The sequence below is a fragment of the Centrocercus urophasianus genome, unplaced genomic scaffold (genome assembly GCF_019232065.1).
Source record: "Centrocercus urophasianus isolate 14NV4802_14NV808 unplaced genomic scaffold, USGS_Curo_1.0 seq_20, whole genome shotgun sequence".
Classification (NCBI taxonomy): Eukaryota; Metazoa; Chordata; class Aves; order Galliformes; family Phasianidae; genus Centrocercus; species Centrocercus urophasianus.
In genome coordinates, this window is record NW_024884756.1 from 325,266 (window position 1) to 342,794 (window position 17,529).

At 41.2% G+C, this 17,529-nt stretch overlaps 1 protein-coding gene across 3 annotated transcripts in view; it reads left to right on the top strand.

Moving 5' to 3' along the window:
• The window catches only part of DIP2A (disco interacting protein 2 homolog A), a 103,045-nt gene that overhangs the window by 27,574 nt on the left and 57,942 nt on the right, over positions 1-17,529 (top strand). For all 3 annotated transcript variants that reach the window (XR_006169420.1, XM_042821970.1, XM_042821971.1), the window contains exon 3: positions 13,820-13,939. Coding sequence is in view for 2 of the 3 variants with exons in the window: in XM_042821970.1 (XP_042677904.1) it covers positions 13,820-13,939 (120 nt within the window). In the remaining variant the exon portion in view is untranslated. The remainder of the gene's footprint in view (positions 1-13,819; positions 13,940-17,529) is intronic.

Below are 17,529 nucleotides of genomic sequence, written 5' to 3' on the forward strand. Positions count from 1 at the left end.
ATGTTCTATTAACCCAGTTCTACCTCAGAATTGTGTTAATTGGCATAGCTGCAGAATGGCTCAGATGGTGTGTAGGAGTCTCAGTGGCTTTGAGCCTGGAGTAATTTTTTATCATTAACAATTTTATCATGGTGTTTTAGGTTTTTTTTAGTAATATTCTTTAATCAATGGTATTTGTAGTGAAATTGAACTTTCCCATTATCCATTACATTTTTGCCATCTGAAAGATAGCAGTGTTTTAGATTAGCAGAGGTTTTACTCTGTGATTTGACCACCCCAGAACCAGTAATTCACGTCTTCCTCAATTTGATTTGCTCATTATTTCTTCTCCAGTTACATGTGCTGTCTTCTTTTCTTTCTTGGTCTGTGAAGGACACACTGTTGATGATCAGTTAATTTTATGATATTCTTTCTACATCTGTACTTGAATTTCAAAAAACTTCACGTTTCCCATGCACTGCATCAGTACCTACTGCTACTTGCTTTCTAACAGAGCTTTTGCTGATGGTACAATTCTGTTGATTTGTAAGGTTTTTAACAAAAGGTAGGTTGGACGGTGAGATCACTGAGGAAACGTAAGAAACAGAACTCCTAGTGAGTGAGAGGAAAGTAGGAAAAGGAGCAATTGGAAAGACGTTTGAGGTGTTTTGTTCAGTGTAAGCTTATGAAATGTGTAATGATTAGAGATCTTGAGGTAGGGCTTCATGTTGATGTATTTCTTTTAAAGAAGGAGAAAGTGGTGGGTTGGTTTTGGAAACAGCAAAGAGTACTGGGAAGAAATGGTTTATACTGAGAGGAGGGAAGTGACTGCTCTGTGAAAAGCTGAAGGTTCTCCAAGTTACTCTTTAATACAGGCAGTGATTTTTTTGTGATTTTTGGTTTAAGTGATACTTGATAGAAATCAGAAAGAGGTAATGACCAGGTTCAAGTTTACAGGTAGCTGAAGCTAGTTAAATTAATAGACTTAAATAGAGACATGTCTTCATAAGGCCTGAGGTCTGTAAGTTTAATTTGTCATGCTATATCATTCACCAATGACATGTTAAAAACTAGCCATAGGAAAACTCTTTAACTCTTTCAATGCTAAATAAAATTGATTGGGTTAAGTATCTTATGCAGTGTGTGGCTGAGCATGTGGGGAACCTGATCATCATACTGTGTTAAGTAACTCTACCAAGAGCTTGATAGATAGAAGAATAGGGAAATGGCTGCAAAGCATGTTTTCAATTAGCTGTAGAATTAAATAGAATGTGTTAGTACTTAGGAGTTACATTTATGAAGGTTATGTTGTGTGTTTTGAGTTTAAGCCTACAGTTATGACTAATATCACTAGAATTAGATTAACTTCACTTAGAAGGCGTAAAGGTAGTTATGGAGAAATACTGATTATAACGTGTTATCTTTCACTGATCCAACCAAATATTCTATTTTTGTGTGCAAGTGTTGAGTAATAATAAACCTTGACAGCAGTCTGACTTAGTCAATCTCTGCCACCCCAAATTCAGATAAAGTTGTGAGGAAGTGCTTAAACTGTATCTGTAAGCAAAGTGGCATGCTGCTGTGCAAAGCTTCAGAATGATGAATGACAGCAGATAACCTTGCAAAAACTAACTGGAGATGTGCAGGGGGCTAGGGAGTAAAAAGATCAAGAAATTACATCATAATGAGAGCAGGGTTTTCAGTGTAACCTGGTCTTCTGGCATCCTGGAGCGTGATTTGCTAATAGGGGGCAGATGCTGTGCTTTCTTCTCCTAGATATTTTTCCGTGTAGCCAGCATTCAGTGACGTTTTTCTGTTGTATTTTAAGTGACTTTTGGTTGTTAAAGTGTTCCTTTTTAGAATCACTTTATATTCCAGTGTGTGGGTTGTATCTCAGAATGAGAAAGATGGGTTCATGAAGTAAAAGTCTTCAAGGGAATTTGGTGGATTCCTTACCACATTCCTCACAGCATCCTTCCAGACAAATTGTCCATCTGTGAGTTGAACAGGTAAACTCCGCTCTGGAAGATTAACTGAATGGAACAGGCTTCCTCTCAAAGTTGATGCCCCATGTATGGCAGTGTTCAGACAGCATTTGGATAATACCCTTGATAATATGCTTTGGTTATCCCAAAGTAACCATCAAGTCAGGTAGTTGAACTTGATGATCTTTGTAGGCCCCTTCCAAACAAACCATCTTATCCTAATAGCAGGGACCTCGCTGTGAGTTATCCCAATGCTGGATTGAAAGCAATACCTGCTTTCAACGGCAGGTAACTTCTACCTGTGAAGCTGTAATTACTACTAGAGTGTTAAAAACATATTTTCAGGATATGGACTATGAGTGATTTATGAGTGATTGCTGAATGTGAAATAAATAATATTACACTGTACTCATCTGTGCTGTGTTTGTAACTGTAGATTTATTTTCAGTGGTTACCTTGCCGTTGTACTTGAACTCTGCTGTATTTGCAGACACTTGTAATCATTTCAAAGCTAGTTTAAGCTAAAGGGGAGATAAAACACAGCCCTCAGAGGTTCTGACAGACCTGCCAGTCATTTGAAGGCAGTCTGTGTTCCCTTTCATTAAATATGAATTACTGTGGAACTGTCCTTTGCTGCTGTCGTAACTTCTGATTTGCCAACCAGGCATGAAAGCCTTTTTTTTTTAATTATTATTTTTGTTATTTGTTTTAATCTTGGCTAATATTACTGTTCCAACAACTCACTGTCCCTCTGATCTTTTGTTATGCTGTCCCCTTGCCTTTCTCCTTCTGTTCTCAAGGTAGAAGCTTTTTAGCTGTGACCTTGAATAAAACATCTCCTCCAAGTTTCTGGTAGAAAAGTAATCTTCAGGTAAACAATCTGCTAGATTCATGCTTAAAGGCAAATTCAAGAATATCATAAAATCATAGAACGGCTTGGATTGAAAGGGAGCTCAAGCTCCAACCCCCATGCTGCATGCAAGGGCCACCAACCTCCAGGTCTAATACAAGCCCAGGCTTCATCCAACCTGGCCTTGAACGCCTCCAGGGATGGACGGGGCATCCACAGCCTCACTGGGCAGCTGTTCCAGCACCCCACCGCTCTCTCAGTAACAAACTTCCCCCTAACATCTAATCCCAATCTCCCCTCCTTTAGCATAAAGCCATTCCGCCTGGTCCTGACACTACCTACCTGTGTGTAAAGTTGATTTCCCTCATGTTTCTAAACTCCCTTGAAATACTGGAAGGCCACAATGAGGTTTGCCCACAGCCTTCTCTTCTGCAGGCTGAAGAAGCCCAGCTCTCTCAACCTGTCTTTGTAGGAGAGGTGCTGCAGCCCTCTGATCATCTTTGTGGCCCTCCTCTGGACCCTCTCCAACAGCTCCCTGTCTTCCTTGTGTTGAGGCCCCAGACCTGGATGCAGTGCTGCAGATGTGGCCTCACAAGAGCAGAGTAGAGAGGGACAATCACCTCCCGGTCCCTCTGCCTCCCCGTCCTCTGGTGGAGTCCAGGATACTATTTGCATTCCAAGCTGCAAGAGTACACTGCTAGCTCATGTTCAGTTTTTCATCTACCAGGACCCCCAGGTCCTTCTGTTCAGGGCTGCTCTCAAGGATCGCCCCTCCCAGTCTGTATGGATGCCTGGGATTCCTCCAGCCCAAGTGCCAAACCTTGCACTGTGCTATGTAGAACCTCATTAGATTCATGTAGGCCCACCTTTAAATCCTGTTGAGGTCCCTCTGAATGGCATCCCTTCCTTCTATTGGATCAACCACACCACTCAGCTTGTTGTCATCAGCAAACTTGCTGAGGGTGCATTCAATTCCATCATCAATGTCCATGTTAAAAGGCACCTGTCCGAAGACCCACCCCTGGGGGACACCACTTGTTACCAGCCTCCACCTGGACATAGAACCACTGATCACCACTGTCTGTCTGCGCCTTGAGTGGTCCACCCATCAAATCCACATCCCTCCAATTTGGAGATAAGGATGTGGTGGGGGACAATGTCAGAGGCCTTGCTCAAGTCCAGCTAAATAACGTCGGTTGCCTTCCAATGTCCACCAATGCCGCCACCTCATCACAGAAAGCACCAAATTGGTTAAGCGTGACCTTCCGCTGGTGAAGCCATGCTGGCTGTCTCAGATCACACCCTCATTCTTCATGCAATCTAACATGTCATCCAGGAGGATCTGCTTCATGATCTTCCCAGGCACAGAGTTGAGACTCACTAGACTGTAGTTCCCGGGATTCTCCTTGCTCCCCTTCCTGTAACAGGGAGTGACATGACCTTTATTCCAATCACCTGGGACCTCACCTGACAGTCACAACTTTTCAAATATGATGGAGAGCAGCTTGGCAACCACCTCAGCCAGTTTCTTCAGAGCCCAGGGATGCAGCCATCCGGCCCCATAGACTTGTACGCATTCAGTCTCATGAAGAGGTCTCAGAATTGCTCTGCCCTTACTGTGTGGGGGGGATTTGCTCCCCAGTTTCCCGCCCTAAAAGTTTAGGGATGCAGGGTTCAGGATATGAGAAATATTATAATCCTGGATGCCAGTGAAGACCAAGAGAAAGAACTTACTCAGTACCTCAGCCTTCTCCACACCTGCTGAAGCCTGCTTTCCCTTTATGTTTATCAAAGGAGGTACACTCACTTTGGTCTGTCACTTCTGGCCATTGTATCTGTAGAAAGTCTTCCTATTGTTTTTAACATCCCTCACCAAGTTCAGTTCTGCCAGTGCTGTGGCTTTCCTGATCCACATCTGCAAGTCTGGACAGCATCCCTGTATTCTTCCCAGGTGATACGGCCTTGTTTCCAAAGCCTGTACACACCTTTCTTTGCTCTCAGTTTGCCCAGCAGGTCACAGCTAAGCCATGCTGTTTTCCTGCCTCCTCTGCCTGCTTTCTTATCAGAGTATCGGAGAGCTCTTGTGCTCTCAGGAAGCATCCTTGAAGAATAGCCAGCTCTCCCCAGCATCTTTGTCTCTAAGGACAGCATTCCAGGAGAGCTCGGCCAACAAATAAAGTTTGTTCTTCCGAAGTTCAGGGTCCTGACCACTCTCTTTGCCAGGCCCACGTTCCTCAAGATCACAAACTCAAGCAGGGCATGGTCATTGCAGCCAAGGCTGCTTCCAACCTTAGCGCCTTTAATGATCTCCACATTGGTGAGCTGCAGCTCCAGCAACACTTCACCTCTGGTTGGTCTGTCCAATACCTGATCCAGATCATCAATGGATCTCATTTTGTCCCTTTCATACCTAGTTTAAAGACCATTCAATGAGTCCCACCACTTCCTGGATTAGGATCCTTTTACACCCTTGGAGACATGAGTTCCATCTGCAGGCATCATGCCTGGTGCCAAGTAAATAGCCCCGTCAAAAAAACACAAAATTCTTGTGCTTGCACCAACCTCTGAGCCAATTATTTATGAGGTGGTTTTCTTTATCCTCTCTGTATCCTCTCCCACTGCAGCATCACTCACTTCTCCCTTGAGCTCCCAGGCCTCAAACCTGTTTCACGGAGGTACCTGGGGAACTGAGGTAGGCAGTCCTGTTAAGACTGAAAAGGTTATGTGTTGTATCTTGTCTTCTGCCTAACATTGTTTTGGAGTCCTGAAAAAGTTTGGAGAATGGTTTTTGCCTGGAAAGACTCTTCTCCTATCCCCATCTTCTCTCACGTGCTGGCTTATGTAATGAAGATATAATCTCTTTATTAATCTTGCCTTATGAATATTCCTGGGTAGTTAAAGTTGTGGTGTTAGCTGTGATGCATTTTTCTTAACTGGTCAAGAATTCAACAGAAGTCATTCTACCTACATAATCTGAAGGTGGGAGGTTATATGGCTATTTTATACAGGTAAAATTTTGAATAAATGACAAGTCCATTGGGAAGCATTACTGGCAAACCAAGGCATTTTTGCTTTGCCTTTTTTAGGGAAATGGTTCTTTGAACTATCTTCCATTGCAGACTTTTGTGGAATCCACTTGTGAAATGAGCTCTTGTCTTTCTTATTTCATAGACATAAAATCATAAAATGGTTTGGGTTGGACCATCTAGTTCCCCCCTGCTATAGGCAGGGACACCTCCCTCTAGACCAAGTTGCTCACAGCCCCATCCAGCCTGGCCTTGAATGCTTCCAGGGAGGGGGCATTCACAACCTCACTGGGCAACCTGTTCCAGTGTCTCACCACCCTCACAGTAAATAATTTCTTCCTAACATCTAGTTTAAGTCTACCCGCATCCAGTTTAAAACCATTTCCCCTCATCCTGTCACTACCTGCCCTTATAAGAAGTCCTTCCCCAGCTTTTCCATAGGCCCCCTTCAGGTACTGGAAGGCTGCTATAACGGTCTCCTTTGGAGCCTTCTCCTCTCCAAGCTGAAGAGGCCCCAGGTCTCTCAGCCTGTCCCCAGGGATATTTCCCTTCCTGAAGGGAACTATTCTCCAGTGGAGCAAACAGCGTCTCTTCTGGTGCATCACTTCGATACATCACCAGGCCTAGGATCTTCTGGTACTCTTCCTTCAATGGTGAAAGACAGAACACTCCTCTGGCTGGTAGGTGACTCGTTGTGCCACTGTGTGCACTTGGGCCACCCGTGTCTTAGGAAGGTGGGTCGGATCATTTCTGAATTTGTGAGGTCATTTTAACTATAACTTCACCTGTTTCGGTTATTGGCTTTACTGCTTGTAACGTGGAGTAGGTGGCTAATAACTGTTTTTCAATCATACTGTTCTCTTCTGCTCCATGCAGACCTAGGGCCAGAACTCAGCTGTGGTTCATACAGTATTCTGGGAGTGCCAAAGTCCCCAACTGAACCCATTCTGAGTTACATGGACATCTAGTTCAGCTAGAAGGATGGGATTGAATACACCCAGCACCTGGGCTGGTTTAACAGTTAGCTTTGCTTGCTGGCAGGCCTCTTGTTCCATTCTCTCCCCATTTCCCCTGCATTTACCTTTGTTGAGCTGCATGTTGTTGATGATTGTCCGATGCTCCTATGTATCTAGACCTTCCCCACCCGCAAGGCCTGTCATCCCTACCAAGTGAGCAGCACCTTCCTCCCGTCATCAGCGAGCTTCTAAGGGTGGATTCAATTCCCATATTCAGAGATAAGGTAATTCTGTCAGTGATGCTGATTCTTCGCCCGTCTTAGAATAGTAGAATCATAGACTCACAAGGTTGGAAAGGACCTACATGATATTCTAGTCCAATTGTCCTCCCATTAGCATTGCTACCACAAGCTACTAAACCATATCTAGTAGCTCCTCATCCAGACACCTCTTGAACACTGCCAGGGACCGCAACTGGCTTGACGCTTAACTTCAGCTAGGGAGCCTGTTCAAGATAGAATTTGGTGTTTGATTTTTGAAAGACATGAGTGCTCAAATGGCAGGATGCTACTTACAAGCCTCTTTGCTTTTTAGGTGCATATGAGTGCTCATCAATTCTTAAACTTAAGATGGACCTAGGCTGTATTGGTTTATCACTAGATTCCTCAAATCCTCCTGTACCTGTACAGTAAGAGATGACAGCAGCAGAAGACATTTGGTTACAGTTAGTTCTGCATGCTCAGTTGGTGGTTAATAGCAGGACTGGTGTTTGGGCTGGCACTACTTGAGTTCAAGGAATGAATAGCGCTGTACTTCATAATACTCTGGTTTCCTGGCTCTGAAGATTGTTTTCAAGCTGCTTCTGATATTATGATGATGTGCATCCCTTTCAACAATAAGTATAATTCAGAGTTCAATTGCAGGCTTTCAGTAATACTTCTTTGAGTATTCGAAGTCATCGATTTCTTTTTTCCTGCTAGCGTACAAAGAAATTCCATGTTAAGAAAGTAAAATGTCAAAGCTTAGGAATTGTTACAGGCATTTGACAGAAGTTAATCGTTTGGTAAAGGAAAAACAGCACATACATCACTATATGCTTTTTTGGTATTTTTTTAATTACCTGGTTCCTGGTATTCAGGAGCTCATAACCAAAGAACAAATTGCAGTTCTAAAAGATGGCAAACAATTAACCCACCATTTTTCCAGTAACAGCTATAACAACTGCTGCACATTGACAACATCAAAGATGTTTCACCGTTATTTGGCTTTAGCTCTAAACTCAGAAAGAACATTGTGGAAGCAGTCCTATTCTCTAAAATGACAAGGGCCTTACACCTAGAAGATGGTAGTTACTAGGAGTCAAGCACAAAGCTCAGAGAAGCTGAGTCTCAGATGTATATTGAACTCTTCAGCAGTCACTTCCACTTTTTTAAAATGCAACAGTTCAGTACCATCTTACAGCTTTTGGCACATAGAATTATGGAATGCCTTGGGTTTGAAGGGACCCCAAGGATCGTCTTAGTAGACTCATTTGGTTTGATCTAGGTACAATGAGCTTAATTAGAAAATGTGAGAACTAAATATGATTAGGTTGGTTAGCTGTATCAGCTATTTGTAGCTTGTCTGCTAATAATTTGGTTTCCCAGAGAGGTTGTGGATGCCCCATCCCTGCAGGCATTCAAGGCCAGGCTGGATGTGGCTCTGGGCAGCCTGGGCTGCTGGTTGATGCCCCTGCACACAGCAGGGGGTTGGAACTGGATGAGCATTGTGGTCCTTTTCAACCCAGGCCATTCTATGATTCTGTGATTCTAATAATTTCTGAAAATACCAAGAAATTGCTATTCATCTGCCTTTCTAATTAACTGATTTTAGCATTACAGAAGGAAACATTTGTGATCAAATTTCCTAATATGTTGTTTTGGGTGTATGAATATGGAAACTGTGATGTTAGGTTGACATTTTTGTACTAAATTTTCATGAAAACAATAAAATTTGTCTCACCATCAGTGTAGCTGTATCCATCTAGGTACAGCAAACATTTTGAGCTTGCTGCTAGCAGAGGAAATTAAATGTTGGTAATTCAACTGAGTGAAAAATGGGGAGAAGTCCTCAAGCAGGTGGTTCTCAAGCAGTCTGAACCACAGTAGTCAGTTCGGAGCAATTCATCTTTTCCCATGGTCCATTTGGAGATTAGTGGATAGTTACCCCCTAGGGTGGCAAAGACCACCTAAATTGGGTAGGGACTGAGAGGTTGACCTAGAGCTGTTTCCCACCCTTGTTTTGTTTTCAGCCTTGTTGTATACCTTTTCCTTTCTTTCAGTGCATTGAGCCTGTTTGTCACCTCTTGTTCCTTATTTGTAGAGCCAATTCAACAGCTGTAAAAGGATTTAATAACGCTCAAAGAACCTGGAGTTTACACTTCAGCTTCCTCTTCCCTTGTCCTCTCAGCAAAGCTCTCTAATGTGACCTGCCATATTCTGCAGACAGAAGCATGGGCAGAGATGTGTGGAAAGCCAAAATGAGTGATTTGTTGTGATGCTATTTTAACTGCTTTGATTTACTTTTCAATTGACCTTGACAACTTGAAAAATAATACTTTTGAAATGTTCAACTATTTCAAACTATTTCTAGCAGTGCAAGCTTTCACATTACATGGTCACAAATTTATTGCAGCAAAATGTGCAGCTCATTTTTCTTAAGGAGAAATTTGTATGCATATGATTCACAAATGCTTTGCTTTTCAAACCTGTCTTCTCTCTTCAATGCAACGTACTGTGGTTAAATGTCTATTTTTCTAATGTGTGCAGACATGCCATAGTAGTTATGGGGCTAAGGAGGAAAGGCTTGTTAGTAGCTGTATTTGTATACATACAAAATAGTTAAGAAAGCATTTACCTTTAGCATTAGTAAAACACCAGTCTAATAAAATCGATATGATTGATGGAGCTCAGTAATTATTTAGACAGTACTCTCAGACATACAGTTTAATTTTCAGATAGCCTTGTGTGGAGCCAGAAGTTGGACTCTGATCCTTATGGATCCCTTCCAACTCTGAATACTGTATGATTCTATGAACATCAAGCACAGAAGCCGTTCCGTCAGAGCTATCTATGGGTTGGTGGTTGTGGCTGCCTTGGGTAGCCTGTCCTGAACAGCGGGCTTCAGGTGGCTGGACCTGAGCAGAGGTTTGGACAAGATGACATTCGGTGGTCTCTTCTAATCCCAGTGTTCTATGGCTCTGCAAAGACAAGTGAACTCCAGCAATAATTATGGAAATATTACTTAGGCATTTCAAAAATGTATGCATTTCAGAACATGACTTCAGAACATCAGAGAAACTGGGGAAAATAAAAGTTGATTCAAGTTGCTATTCAATACTTTGTGACTGCAGATTCAGGTGAGATCATTTCTGCATTGTGCTGAGAATCTATTGAGACAAAAGCAGTGCTTTGCCCTGGAGAGCTCGCAAACTCAGGCTGTGTATCCTGAGTGAGTGCTATTGTTTTATAACTTGTTTTTCAAACTTTTATCTCTGTGTATCTGATCCAGGTGTGCTTAGCTAGGCATCTTCCCCAGCACTGCTAGCAAAGTGTCCTAGTATGAGAAAGTGCAGTGCTGTTACGGTAAAATAACTTTTGCTTGTACAAAATCACTAGAAATGTTATTAGTAGCTTTGACTCCTCAGTGTTAGTGGATGGACAGATACAGTTCTGATTCAAATAATAACTCTAATTCAGATTTTCTAGTTGATCGGACCAACTGTTCACCTAGCAGCCTCTTAAAGATGACTTTTCATTTTTGGTGGTTTTAGCTCAGTTAAAAATTGCCTAACTATAGTACAGTGGGTTGTATTTCATTAGTGTGTACTTCTTAGAATGTTATATTTGTCAAGATCTTCAGTGTAAACAGGGGGAGGTGGCCTAATTATCCAGCTGCTTTTGCTGAAGACTAACGTAGTGATTTGCGTAGAAGCAGAATAAATTAAGAAGTTCACCAAGCTTGTGAAGCAGGATTTTTCTGGCATGTGATCGTGTAGTCTGATACTTAAATGCAGCATCTTACTGTTTTTATCAAAATGCTATTTTCCACAGCTCATTCTTTGAAAAGGGGAACAAACCCCAGAGATTTAAGCTGAAGAAGAACAGACCTGATTTCCAACAGTGCCACTAATTTTGCATATTATCATAATTTAAAGGGAACTTCTGAGGCTTGTTGGTCATTTCGTCACAGTTCTACTGCCCTAATGCTAATCCACAAGGATCTGCCCTGTAAGTGTTGGAGAAGAAGGAAGTTCAGGTTTTGGAGTTTGCAAGCCTTTGTAAACTTTCTTGTGCTTATTTTAGATACCTTCTCATCGTTGCTCCTCCATCACCACTGCTGGCGCAGCCAAATAGCGGAGCTCAAGTTGCATATAGCTCAGGAGCATTGGACAGACTGTTTTTCATCTGTTGATTGGTTATTCCAGTTAGTTCATCTTTCTGTCTGGAGCCTCCTGGTTTACCTAGTACTGATGCCTTGTGCCAGATAGGAGGATGTCATTGACCACAGATTATGCTGGGCAGCTTTACTGGGCATGGCGGATTGTAGAGAGGGACAGGGTCTTGGTAGCCTGAGGGGTCCTGACTCCAAGGTTCTACAGTTGCTTGCTTAGACGTATCCCCCACACACTGTTGCAGAGGCCTGAAACTTCACTGGTTGTATTGGTTCTTTGGTGTCTGTGGAGAGAGGCACGTATGGAAGAGCAGTAGGACTGTGAGAGTGCCAGGAGTTGAGAGTGCGTTGTGAGCTTCTTCCTCCACTAACAATTAGTAATGCTCTTCTGGGAAAAAAAAATAGCAAAAAAAAAATCTTTTTTTTCCCTTTTTTTGCCTTCTTGACCCCACAAGAATTATTAGATCAACCGCAACTGAGCAGATGCTTTGCACGTTTTTGGGTAGGGCCCTCCCTCATGTATTCGCTGGTTTTTTTTGGAATTGTTGTAAACAGGGAGAAATCCAGCTTAGTTTGTTCCTCTCTTTTCCACTGCCCCAGTTATCACATTACCCTTCTGTATCTGTATTTGAGGAGGTGACTTGCTTGAATCTTTTTCATGAAATACGAAGTTATTTACTGTTTGTAGATGAACAAATCTTGCTGGATTCTTGACTGGTGGCTATGTAAAACTTCTGTTTGCATGAAATGCAAAATGCATTTCTCAAGCATTTCAACCACTCTTCAAGTATCGGATACATTGAATCAGTTCAGTTTGTAGATTAGATGGCTTTTCTTTTGAAAGCAGAATTCTGCCAAGTGCTTGAGGGAGCATTAGCTCTTTAAACTTTTTCGTTCTTTAAAATGAATGAAGCACCATGTCCTTGCTCAGTTCTGCTTCCAGCGGTTGTCCTTTTGGGACACTTGGGTTTGGGTCTCACCGTGCCTCTTGGGCCCCCTGCAGATCAACATCTGCGTGTGTTACATGTGACAGCTTGTGTTGAATGAAACACAGTGCTTGCTGGTACTGATATTTCAGCCTGCCTATGTTTGTGTACCTGAGAAGGCACATGGTTTTGTTATTAAAAGGACATGTAAGTTTCCTTATTTAATAATTAAACTTGGGCTTGTGCTATCTCATAAAATTATTTAATAAGTTAACACGTTCACCACGGAAAACATATCCAGAATGCTCATGTGGTGCTGACAGATGTACTTTTCAACAGTTCAAAAAGCTCAACAAAGTGTAAAAAATCTGCATTATGTTTTCGATATGTGTATTTCATTAGTGTTTCTGCTATTCAGACCACATGGGGGCAATGCACAAGTAATAAGCAGTGTTCAAAATGACTCTTAGATTATGGCAGGCTCAAGTTATTGCAAATCATATCATGCATTTTGATATTTTGTCTAACACAGTCGTGTGAAGAGTGAAAAATACACAGCCATGCTTTCCGTTTGATACAGAAATTTGAGAACAGGTTTCAAGATTGCTGAAAACATCGTCCATTTTTTGATACATTTTTTATTGCATTTTCAGACAACATAAATACATTGTCTGCGAATTTTCACATGGAATGTGTAAGGTTGCAATCAGGTATTCACTTCAAGGAAAAGACTGATTAAGTCTCCTTTCTACTCTTCTGCAAGATCTGTCTTACCAGAGAAAAATGTCCATTGCTTCACAATCACACCCTATTCATGGCATCGCTTTTTGGCATTACATACATGTGTGAACAACTGTGTTCAGAGGAAAAGCACAAGAAGAGTAACATTTCATTAAAAATCTCCAGTGAATGCCTTGAGATGTTTCTGAGAATTGGCAGCTACTGCCACTGAACCAGGCTGGCGTGTTACTTTTACAGAAACAAATATCCTACTAGTTCTGTGGGTTTTGTTGCCCTCTTTTTTTTTCTAACTAGAAATGTAAAAATGTAAAAGAAGTTTTGTTACTTTTACACAATAACTCACTAGTTGTAGTGTTCTTGTAGAATGTGATTCTTCCTAGTATTATTCTATTAAATGGATGTAGATTAAAGAGACCTGTGCATTCCTAAATATTAGCTGTCTTAGTTTTAGAGTTGGAAGGAATTGGACAGAATGGTTCAAGTATCATGTGAAAGGTAGAACAGTATAATTGTGTCATTTCAGCATCTCCAAGTGTGATTGTAAGCATATTTGTAATGTTTCTCCTGTTGTCTCATGTTAAGCTGGGGGTGAATATGGTCCCTTTCCCTCTTCTCCATGGCCCTTTTCTCCACCATCCGAACGGATCTGGGGTACACCTAATGATGAAGGATTGTACACTGATACGAGCAAAGCTATTTTTCTGTTCAGAAGAGATTTTTATATTCTAGGTGAAACAGTAATCGCATCTAATTTGGTTTTATTTTAAAGAATTTAAAATGCAGGTGGACAATTCTATTTTTAAAAGACTTTAGGCTCCGGTTGATTTGTAGGTGTAGGTAGTCAAGGGTGGTAGATTTTAAGCATGAGAAGCAGGGGTTTTATCTGAGAACCTGAATTTGCATTGAAATAAAACTCTTATTTCAGGTGTGGATCCATCCCTGCAAGCAGAGAACAGAGTCCCAGGCACCTCACAAGCTACGGCTGTTGTGTCTAAACAGCAGAAATCGCATTCCACGAACTCGAGGGATGAGCGCTTCCGATCAGGTAGGTAAAAGATGAGCAGCAAAAGCATGAGGCGTCTGAACTGAAAAGAACACCAGCACAGTAGTATGTATAGCTAATGAGGAAGTTGGGAGTATTTTGGAAGAAGGACAGAGCTAATGAATATTTTTCGAGGAGCTTTTTGTGAGAGAAAGAAATTGTAGCCGTGCTTTGTGACTTCTTTATTACTGTGCATTTATCCCATGCTTAACAGTTTTCTCTTGATTGCTGATCTGGTTTCCAGCCTCTAGAGCAGTTATTTAAACATTTGGAAGACCGTTGCATGTGTGCTCTGCTTTTTTCATTGTTTTTTTTTGCTGTTGTTGTTGTTTGTTTGACTAGGCTGCTTCTTAAAGGAAGGTTATAGGATTATCATATTTACTGCAGCTCACTTTCAAGTATTTCCTGGTTTAAAACAAGTGCACAAAAATAGGAAATGTCACAATGGATATTCTACATTAATTTTAAATGGGCTCCACTGTAACTAACCTGTATGGCAAACTTCTGTGAAAATATTGTTATCATCATCACATCCTGTACCCATTGTTGCTTTTCAGGTGGTCAAAATACACTGTTTCCCTGTGAAATCCCTTGTCACAATAGTGAGAAAAAGGAGGTGTTTGAAAGCTTTTCTCTGATAAATACATTTGAACTCATAACTAACTTTTTGTTTTGCTTGCCATGGTCGTTACGCACCTCAGTTTTGGTTATAGACAGTGCAAGTAATGACATGTACTGTGTATCCTTAATATGCTGTTATTCTTTGCTCTCCTTGCTTTGTAACTACTGGTTACAGTAGCACATCAGATCATATTTACATTGTTGGCATTTTAAAAAACTCATGTTGGAAATGGAGTTGATGTATCTGCATGGATTCTTTATGAAAAATCGAAGGATGAATGAGACACCTTAAATATTCTGAGAATAAGGATTCCTGGGAAAGATTTGTGGAGTATTTCTATGAAGTATGACTGAGGCAGTTGGATTTATCCAGCCTGGAGCAGAGAACTCGTCAGGGAGACCTTATTGAGGCCTTCGTGGACTTAAAGAGAGCTTAAAACTATGGAGAGTGATTTTGTACGTGGTCTGACAATGACAGGACAAGGGGGAACGGTTTTCAACTGAAAGATGGGAGATGAGATGTTAGGAAGAAATTCTTCACTCAGAGGGCAGTAAGGTGCTGGCACTGCTGCCCAGAGCTGTGGGTGCCCCATCCCTGGAGGTGCTCAAGGCCAGGCTGGATGGGGCTCTGGGCATCCTGAGCTCATGGGGGCAGCCAGTCCACAGCAGGAAGGTAGGAAATGGGTGGGCTTTTAGGTTCCTTCTAACCTACTTCTGTGAATCTGTCATCTTGGTTATGTTCTTTATACAGGGGATGTAACAATCACCATGTATCAAATATACTGGTGGTATTTTTTTATCTGTCTTTATAGGTCCCTTTCAATCCAGGCTGTTCCGTAATTCTGCACTGATCACTCTTACAGTAATGCCTGTTATTTGCTTTCATGGAAACTACAAATGGTACAAAGAGCACAATAGCACTATTTGATAGACCAAATTCTCAGCTACACAATGCTATTTTTCATCATAGTCTCTGCCATTAGGTATTCATTTTTGTCAGTGATGAAGAAGAGCTTCGTGCTGTGCTCGTAAAAATCTGTACCAGCAGAGATGACTGCTGTCACTGCAGAAATGCAGCATCCATTCTGAACTGTGCTCACATCCACTGTTCGGTCTCTGTCAATGTTTAGGAAGTGTTGATGGATGTCAACAGGTACAACTTTTTCCATGATGGGAAGCTGTCCTTCTGCTGCCATCTGTCACATGGCAACAAAATGTAGCAGAATATGGTGGGAAGGCTCCACCTTTACTGCCACACCACCACCATCTGCCTCTGACATCATGGGCCAACATCATAAAATAGGAGGCGTTACTTTCCGAGCAACCCTCATATTCGTATTGTTGGCTGCACAAGGAAGGTCCTGAATTTCAGAGATTACATAGTATCAAAGTTAATGAAAGGAGATGTTTGACTAATGCAAAAATTAGTTGTGTATATTTACGTCTGCATTTTAATATACCTTCAGTGTAATTTTGCTGCTGAATATATACTAAGAAAGTAGATGTGGTGATTGAATTACAGCCACGATGAACAGGTTTGTTCCAGGCATTGTGAACAAGTAGCTTCCAGGCAAATTACAAGGCGAGTCATGAACCTGATAGAAAGAAACTAATTAGGTTGATTGTGTTAAACTAACAGAAATGAAATTTGCAAGAAGAGCACAACTACAAATAGAGAATACTTGGAAACTATTAGCCAAGAGAGCTGGGAGAATCCATAGAGATAGATTGTACACACTGCTACTTTTCTTGTCTTACAGCTTCTAGCATCTTACTTAGGTTTGCGCCGAGAATACTATAAAGCAAACAGAAAGCAAGCAAACAGCCGTGATGTATTGTTGGTATTGTCTGGGGGAAATTTAGTGTAGGACTATTTAGCCTTTCAATGCAGATGTAGTAGTAGGTGGATATTAAACAAGTTCAGCTAGATAATTGCTTATTAACAGATGTGGCTTTTAAATATTAGTCTATCAGTACTAATTATCAGTGCTGCTTCTTTTCCTAGAATTAATATTTCTATGGGATTGTTGGTTTAACTCTATTTAAAGTGACTTTCAGTAACTCTGAAAAACTGCTTTCAGTCTCACTGGTCTAGAGTGAAGGCAGTATTTTTGCTTTCTACTAACAGTTTTTTTCTGAATGATCATTAAGTGTTCAGGCAATCTTGTTAATGGGCAGCTATTTGAGATAAAGCCTGATGATAGCTTTTTAGATTTTTTTTTTGCACTTTTGGCCAATGAAAAATCCCGTCACTGTTCCTTGTTCCTCTTAAACATTTTTGTCTAGGATGATCTTTTCACTTTGAAGTTTAAACTCAGGCAGAAAAAGTTCATGTGAAATATGTCATTGGATTGGATTCCCTTTGTATGTATGTGATGTGTGGCAGGGCTTAACACGCTCAGGTGATATCCAAACCAAATAGTGAAGCATTTGCTTGATTTAATTTATGTTTAGCTTATGCCTATGCAAACAAATGTAAGTAAAGATGCCAGGAGACTAGATTGTTTTCACTTTTTCCTCTAACTTTTAACCAAAGAAATTGTTTCAGGTTTATTGCAGTAGTGGTTGTCATTTGTATTTGAATGAAGAGATGAACTAAAAGAAAAATGCAAGGATTTCTCAAGTACTTGTGCTCTGACAGATATTGAATCATCTAGTTGATTCTAATCTTCGAATGCTTTGCATCACTGCTGATGCTGTTTTCCATGGCTATTCCTGCTGTGAGATTTATGCATATGTGGAGTATGAATAGAAACGTTGACAACACATCTCAGAAAACACAAGTTACTGCTTAAATAGCTTCACTCTATTCCCCCAAATACTTTGGCATAAAGAGTCACTGTTGTGCTTCACAAAGTAGTCTCAGTTTATCATAGAGGTTTTAACTGTGCTGAAAGTGCTTTCTGCAAAAAGTTGTTGTCCACCACCAGCAGCAACCTGAAATATTGCCTTTAAATTTCACTCTGTTGGCA